Source organism: Apium graveolens, chromosome 7 (genome assembly GCF_009905375.1).
Source record: "Apium graveolens cultivar Ventura chromosome 7, ASM990537v1, whole genome shotgun sequence".
In the NCBI taxonomy this organism is placed as follows: Eukaryota; Viridiplantae; Streptophyta; class Magnoliopsida; order Apiales; family Apiaceae; genus Apium; species Apium graveolens.
The window spans coordinates 96,714,376-96,723,031 of record NC_133653.1 but is presented as its reverse complement, the minus strand read 5'-3'; the positions used below and the strand labels follow the sequence as shown (position 1 = coordinate 96,723,031).

The window sequence follows — 8,656 nt, the reverse complement described above, 5'->3', positions numbered from 1 at the left end:
TCTTTCGGGTTATTTGCGAACCCTGAATTGGGATGTTTTGAATTCAAAATGATTTGACATCAAAATACTCCATGGGCTAGATAATGATGATGTTTTGGGGATTAAGTGTGTCTTAATCCTGAGGACCGGGATATGACTGGTGCCTCGAAATGGGCCGTAGTGCCTAGGTACCTGAATGGACCTATATAATTGGGTATAGATCCGCACTGTATCCTGAATGATCAGCATGGTATAGTGCATATGTTGGTTTTAGTGTCCAGTCTAATTTGTTGTTGATCGCCATTAACGACATTCTTTCTCAAATGGTTTTATGATTCCAAAACCGGACAAAACCCTGATTCAGGAGATGAATCGGGGAATCGCTTGTCATTTTTGAATTTATGGTTAAAGGCTGGTGACAGCCAACGTTTATTCACTCAACTCACTCAAATAAATAGAATTGTTTAAAATTGTTTTAAGATTTTGTCCGGAAGTTTTTCCTTTGGTATTAATATTTGAACTCAAATTATATAATTGCTGGGCATTTTTGGCTCAATCTTACTTTGTAAATTCTTATTTCTGTCAGAAACAGATAGGGATAAAAGTGAATAGCTTTGATAGCCAGCAGAAGCTAGAGAAATCTCCGCTGCGAGAAGTTGAAGAAGTTAGAAGAATATGACGAGAACATTAGTACAAAGGTAATTACACTTGTATTCTAGTTGTCGTGAGTTGTAGAAGATTAGATTCTTATTTCATACCATAACCTGTAAACGATCCGGATTCAAGGGGTTATTTGTTTATTATTTTATTTTATGTAAAGATTGTTTAGTGACACCAAATCTTGACCCCGGATTTGGGATGTTACACAAACCCTTTACTCAACCAAGTTTAACCTTTTTTATTTCCATTCAAACTTAAATTTACTTGTGCAAAATCTAAGACAAAGAATTCTCACACCAGCTGTAGTCATAGATTCAGCAACTACTTCCATCGGAACATAAGGGCCATTCAGTAATATCCCAATATAAAGTGGATTCAAAATTTTTATAAACAGCATCATCTTTTTCTTCCATAGGTTGTAATTATTTCTATCGAATGGGGGAACATTGATACTTCCAAATCTTTGGTTGTTCATCATCTTGACGGAATTAAATTATTTAAAGTTCAAAGTTTCAAGAAATGAGAATTTTTGAAAATTAAAAAAATCAAGAAATTTTCAAGAACTTGTTTCTTTCTCTGGATCTTGATTTGTATGTCAATCAACAAGTTTTGATACTAATTGTTAGTCCCAAAGTATCGTAGAAGGGGGGCTGAATACGATACCTACAATCTTTTTCGATTTGTTTCATGTTCTTCGTTAAAAGTACGGAATCAAATAGACACAAAATAATTCGAGGAATATATTATTCAATTAATATAAACCTTGAGCTTGCTACAATATAATTAATGTATTGATTAGCTACGATAAATTCAGCAGCATAACACTATGTTTACAAGGATAATAAATGTGAAACTTTAATGGAGCTCTCGTAAACTACTGTTTTGCTAAAAAAGATTACTCACTGAATGAATTCAAATGCTGCTTTGTAGTCTTCAATTAACTTTGGACATTTGGCATTATTTGCACCACACATTTCTTAGAATTGATGCTTTATATCAATGAAAATCAACCAAGTACAGTTACTTGCGACCCTGTATGGAAGTTACTTACTTGTGACCTTGCCTTAGTGAAGTTCTTATGCAAGTTACTTGCGACTGGGAAGCTCACTGTAGAGTTACTTGCGACTAGATAACTCCCTTGGTAGAGATACTTGCGATCTGGGAGTGTCTTAGACATTTTTCCACACTTTTACTTGTAACCAGTTGTCACAGTAGGGAAATATGACTTAGACAAATTTCGAAGGAGTGTTACTTGCGACCCTGTAACTCTAGTAAGTTTTCTTGCCATAGTGAAAATCTAGTTTCCAATAACTGTATCAATATTTAATGTTCCTTATGTATAATCAAATCAAACCGTTCCTGATATGCTGATACTTAGTGCACTGGTCTGGTTCACCAACAACTAGCATGAACTGGTTTAATCCAATTCCTTTGACAATTATGAACTAATATATCTTGGTTGATTATCCATTGCTTCAACCACTGAACCTGATCTTTAATACTTCAAATCAAACTATGTAACTGATATTAGAAGTCCTTTGATGTCTTATTCTTCATGGATGCTTGAACATGTTAATGAACTTCTTCTCATGACTTGATTGTGGACTTAGAGAGTCATTTGCATTTTTTGATTTTTTGTGTAAATCATGTCTTCATCTTTAGGTTCCTGTGCTTCATAATTTAATATATGTTTATCTGTTTGTGTTACATGTTGAGTTATAATTTCTCGATTACATATTATGTTACATTATGCTTTACAGTTAGTAAATAATAAATTAAATTTTTTTAATTGTAACATGAGCCCAATAAGTAATATTGTAATTTAATTTGTATATACACCACAAATTATATTTTATATATAATTGACATAAGAGAGTTAATTTGGCATGGTTTAATCGTCAGTGTACAATAATAATTTCAGAAATAATATTATCAAGTAAAATAGGTACAGGTTCTACTACTCACAAATACAAACATTAACTTATTATATCCTATATAATATAATTGATATAAAGGAGTTAACTTGATTTAGTCAGCACTAACTTAATAATGCGACTAAAATAATAATTTAAAAAAATAAAATATAACTTGAATATAATAACACAAGCATAACATAAATAACCAAACTACAGACCATATCATTTCGATGGAGTGAATAAAATTTAAATAAATATAAAACTAAATATTAAAGAAAGTAAGAGTAATATAACAACATCAGTGTACTTCTTCCCTCCATCTATTTTTTGAAATATTTATTGTTCATTTTCAATTTCTAATGTACAAATGAGATATTTTATTCCAATTAACCCTTTGAAATTTAAATAACAATTAATGTGGGGTAGAAAAGTGTATCAAATAAATTATTTTATTATGAAATCAAGGCATTTATGATGAATATAAGTACAAATGTATAATAAATTTAGTATTTTCTAAATAAATGTAAAAAAATTAAAAACAGACTAACTAAATATTTAATTTGGTGTCTCTTTTCAATATTTTAGACATATTAATAAAATATTAATTTAATGATTAATTTCCACCTATTATTTGTTTTATAATTTTGAAAAGGATGATTTCAAAAAATTATTAATAAATTTGCATAGAAGTTAAAAGTGGACATGTAATTTTTTTTATCAAAACTACTATGAACGACCGAAGAAGTACCCCACTTAAAAATGTAGCCGACCAGAAATTTAGTTAGGATATTCTAAATTAGTGCAGGAAGAGCAAAGCAATAGAAATGAAGAACCAAGATAAATGCCCGGGGAGGGGCTGTCTAAGCTAGTTTTTAGAATGCATCATTTGGAAAGCCTGATCCTGATATATACAAAACTAATGTTATTGCAAACATATATGAATAACTGTGCTAATAATTAACTAGATTATATAAAAGAATGGCAAAAAAGACAAAAGGAGACCGTTAAACTTATTACACTTACAAACCATATATAGCAATGAACTCTGAGCAAACTCCACACCACCAAGAACAAAATTGGTGGAACTGGAGCATAATTTGAAATATAATAACCTGCCACCTGTGGAGGAAATGGAGTTGCTCCGCCTAGGCAAAACACATAAAAAACACAAGCAAATCCAACAATTCTTAAAATCATTCTAGTTATGCAATGATATGCATCCATAGATATAACCTAGTAAAATTAACATACGACCATTACTTATTAGGAAACTTTTATTGTTTATGAGAGAGGGGATCTTTGAGGAGCTCCCTTTCTCCTGTTGCCAAGGGAGCACATTATTCCAGGGATGTAGCCACTGCCTTTCTTCTTTTTCAGAACGGGGTGCGCTACACTGGAACTGCCCATGTCATGGCTAGAGCATGATGAAGAGCCATGGTAATGTGAAGGTTCCTCCAAGATGGAATTTGGAGTAATCACACCACCATTGTCATCACTGTCCATTCGGAGTCCTTCAAATTGTGCCCGGGCAAATTCAGATTCATTACATTCCTTGAACCCCAAGATGATGCTGGATAAATCTTCACCTTCATAAACCATGTGATTAACCTGCAACATAAAAGGTGTTAGTCCATGCACTATTTATTTGCATAAAAATGGTTGTTGACTTTAATTAGTATTTTAATCTATGGCAGTAAACTAGCGTTAAAAACCTGCAAGATTATAATTCCATTAATAACAAGTTAACAATACTTGCAATAAGGGATTACTTTGTTGGATGGGGAGAAAAACTTGGGTCCACGTGATAGCAAGCATTTCTAAAATTTAAAAATAACAATTTTAATCTTTAGTGATATTTATATAAAATTTTAAGTTGTAATAATAATCTAAAGTTTACACCATTATCAGCTCAAAGACACAAAATAAATGGATGCAATACTGGGTACATATGTTTGCTTGAAACAAAAATTTCCATATTTTTTATCTTACAAAAAGTAAATTACATGATAATATTTAGTTTATCTAACACAATCTTTAACCAAGTAATAAACATTGGTGACTCTTAGACAAACACTACTTACTCAATTATTATTTTAAAATACATGAGTGACTTATTATATGGATAATGATGAGAATAGAAAATTAAGATAAAGCAAATGTTATCCTAAAACTCTGACAAGGTTCTCTGTGATGGTTATTATTGATAGTTATAATTGAAACACCTGGCTCTCACTTTCTTTAAGAAACAATGCAACAAGTAACATATGGTGCACTGACCATTTGGTATGTACTGACCACAACCATCTGGGGTTGGTACAACATTGATATACCAAGATTTTAAAAAATACCAAAAAATAATTGCATGATAATGCATGGTTGTGTCTCCACATACAAAAAGATATCTAAAGAGAGAATAAACCTTGCATGAAAGAGAACAGAAATGGAAGGGTTCCTGGAGAATTCTGTCACAGGTGAAGCAAGTGTTGGCTACTTCTTTGGATGACCTAAACGCCCTCTGATTCAAGAATATCACTTTGGCATTGTTTGTGGTATATGGCTACACACAAGTACATCACATTAGCACATTTAGTGTATCAAATACAAATAACAAATATACACTAAACATACTCTTATGATTTAATTTTTATTTTTCATTTCAATTTGCATGAAATTAGTTTTAACTAGCTAAGTATATAAAAAATTATTTTTTCTTACTTTAATTAAAAGAATTAAGATTTTAGACAACTTTATTATGAGTTAAACATGTGAAAAATGTCGGGACTTTCATCTTCAACTAGATTGTCATTTGTCTTTCATTTTCAACTAGATTGTCATTTGTCATCCACTTGCATAATAAAAATCTTTGTCATCTTTTCCGTACATCCAACTGATACTAAAAAACACCTAGAGTAATTTTCTTTATAATAATTAAAATGGAAGTCCAGTAACTTAAAAAAATTCTTTGATCTTATTTTACATAATTGAAAAAAAAATAGAGTGTGCCATTATTCCAGGCCATGAGCCATCAACAACCAACCAGAGACATAGAGGACACAACTATAGCAATCCCCTTACATTGGGTTCAACTAATTATAATTTACCTGGATGTAAGAACAGTCAAGAATCTTTTCTATCTCATCCACTCGAACCACATCATGATAAACATATCTCCTCACCTACACAAATTAAAGAAAAATTGTTAGAAATGGCCAACACAAGTAAAATGATTAATTCCATATAATCAGACATTTGAATTATTAATCAGATTGTTTTTGGATTCACAATTAAGTTCAAATATCCTGCCAATGAAGTACTGGGAATTTAGGTAAAAAGTAAAAGATGAAAATTAATTTGTGAAGCAACAGTAAACTTGGGAAATGAATGAAGTGAGGTAACAGTAAATTATGGAGGATGAGTAGTGGGTTTAGATGAAAACAAAATAGACTAGAGATGAATTTTGGGTCAAACTTTCACTTTCTTTGAAAGCAACAGCAGAGGAACCTTTGGTAGCAGGGGGGGGGGGAATTGGATAAAGAAATAAAATCATGTCAATAAGGGAAAGGAAACAAATCCAGATATGGGAAAACAGATGTCCAACCACACCCTTTTAGTATACAATAGAAACACTTACATCAAAAGGGATATTCTAAAGTGTGAACCAAAGATCTTATAAAATTTTCTTGAAATTCAATGAAAAGTTGACTAAAAGTGTAAAAGTAGTATATGTAAAAGGCCTTCAAGAAAACCAATTCTTGAAAATTAAACCATAATTTCTTCACTAATTTATAAAGATCCCAATCCAATCAAGAAAGCAAGAAACTTGAGAATTCTTGATCAATCACAGAACTAAACAGAATTCAAAGAAACCTCAAGTAGAAAATTTTCAAAAAATCTTGAAAGTAAGAATATAAATTCAAGTTTTTGGTGTAACAACTCATTGAATTCTCCAAACCCCACATAGAATTACAAAGCCTACAAGATCAAAAAGCAAGTCTGCATGAAAAGATAGTAGAATTCATATGAAATATAGACATGATTGTATACCTGAAGCAGGGGATGAGAATTATGAGCAGGAAGGCAGTGAGGGCAAAAGCTATGACAACATAACAAGCAAAATATGTTCTTCTCGTTCTTCCTTGTAGTATCATGGACCCCACATGTTTCAAAGAATGTTTCAGCCAACAATTCTTTTAACCATGCAGGTTTCTTTGATATATCTTCCATAGCTCTTCTTCTTCTTGATGATGATGATGATTCTTTTGCCATCTCTCCCTGGTCTTTATTCTTTATACTAGTCTATGTAATACTATTATATTGATTTATAATACTTGTTTGTATGTATAGGATGCAGGGTGATGTATGTATAATGTATGTAGAGATAATAGAGTCTCACATGTCCCAGTAAACCTACTCAAAGACACTCTTGAGTCTTGGCCTCTATTTAAGCTCTGCAGGTTCCAGAAATAATGTCTCTTTTCTAACAATATTTAGAAAACAAACAAAATGTAAAAATACAACACCTTGGGGAATTTTATTTTAAATATTTTCTGATTACATGTGTATAGTTTATTATTAATGTGTGAGTGTTTCTTGAGAGGGGTGTACTCTAGGGTTGGGTGGGGTTGTGGCATGGTGCTGAGTCTGATGACTGGTAATTGAGTGGTGTTTTTATGACGGTCATACAGCCCACCAATGTGTACAACATTTTTTTACTTTTTCTCTGACCAATTTACCCCTGTAAGTCTAATCTACCGACTTTTGATTTGATATTTTTTAACTTGCTTTGGAAGATTGAAAATATTAAATGCTAAAATTGCGGTTTAGATGCAATCATCCCAAATTTATATATGGAGAATTTCTATGACATTATCTGCACATAAGAAAATGTAACAAAATTTGGGAAGTAAGAAGTTGGCATGAACAAATTTGTGTACATAGATCACTTTCTTGTTATTTTCCTAGATGACATTTGGGGATTTTACGGGTCACGTTTTTGACGCGGTTATATCTTCTTTAACGTGTATTTTATTGACTATAGTCTTATCAAACAAATTTAATGACGGTTGTTGATATTGATTTCTTTGTTCACGTTGTTTATATGTTTAAAATTATTATATCGTGTATTGTAACGGATGTAATATATATAAGTTGTAACGTATTTAAGAGTGTTATGTTGATATATTGTAGGGCTATCCGTAAAAATTGTGTAAAAATATACCATTTTGATGTGTTGACACCATTCAATTTACTAAAAATTGGTAGTAAATGTTCTTAAGTTCAATTTCTGTGAACAAAATGGGGAATAGGGTGCTTGACTGGGATATTTGTGCAATTTTACCTTGTGCCAAGAAACAAAACCATAGTCGAAGTATAAGGTTGATAAACATAAATTGTGTTAATATTACTATACTTTCCTATTATAAGAGTTCGTATAAATATCACCGAATATATTCATCTCTGTTAATTTACTTCTATGATTAAAGGTAATTATAGTAATCAAGTACAATTTTTACCGGGTATATTAAAGGTATATTTTAAGTTATTAAGCATAAGTGCATGTAAAAATTCTTTATAGACAAATCATGTATCATCGTATTTTCTAAATAAAATTAATCAACGAGATTTGTCAATTATATTTATCACTGCTTGGTCGTACTAGCATTTAAGTGCCTCGGTAGTAGCCCACGTATATTTACAAAATTATCCCTCCAAAGGAACTCGGTATTTGACACCATATCTTTTTAGAAAAAATGACAAAAATAGCCGATTTTTAAAAAAATTTAACAAAAATATTCATTTTGAAAAAAGTGGCCAATTTTGGCCGATTGAATACTCCACTGTCAGTTGGGTATCCCAATTTATATAAGATACTCCACTGTTAGTTGGGTATTTCATATATGGGATACTCCACTGCCAGTTGGGTATCTTGTATAAAGTGGATACTCCATTGACAGTTGGGTATCCCATCGGCTAAAGTTGACCAACTTTTCAGAAATTGGTTATTTTTGTCAATTTTATGTAAAAATAGGCTAAATTTGTATTTCACCCTATCTTTTTATTAGGTCATTTACAACAATATGATCCAAAAATCAAAATTAAAC

General features: G+C 31.4%; 1 protein-coding gene across 1 annotated transcript; it reads right to left on the bottom strand.

Annotated features, from left to right (window-relative positions):
• Positions 1-3,506: 3,506 nt before the first annotated feature.
• On the bottom strand, positions 3,507-7,148 carry LOC141672705 (protein RGF1 INDUCIBLE TRANSCRIPTION FACTOR 1-like). The gene is made up of 4 exons (XM_074479352.1): positions 6,600-7,148; positions 5,657-5,731; positions 4,975-5,112; positions 3,507-4,163 (listed from the first exon to the last, which is right to left on the bottom strand). The coding sequence occupies exons 1-4, from the start codon at positions 6,819-6,821 to the stop codon at positions 3,837-3,839; spliced, it is 762 nt and encodes a 253-aa protein (XP_074335453.1). The 5' UTR covers positions 6,822-7,148; the 3' UTR covers positions 3,507-3,836.
• Between the last annotated feature and the right edge of the window lie 1,508 nt (positions 7,149-8,656).

Bases quoted from the DNA above. Each gene is read 5' to 3' on its own strand.
- LOC141672705 (XM_074479352.1), bottom strand. From the start codon at position 6,821: ATGGCAAAAGAATCATCATCATCATCAAGAAGAAGAAGAGCTATGGAA. The intron at 5,113-5,656 runs GTAAATTATAAT...ACTTGTGTGTAG, and splicing joins TTGACTGTTCTTACATCCAG to CCATATACCACAAACAATGC. The intron at 4,164-4,974 runs GTTTATTCTCTC...TTTATGTTGCAG, and splicing joins TCTGTTCTCTTTCATGCAAG to GTTAATCACATGGTTTATGA.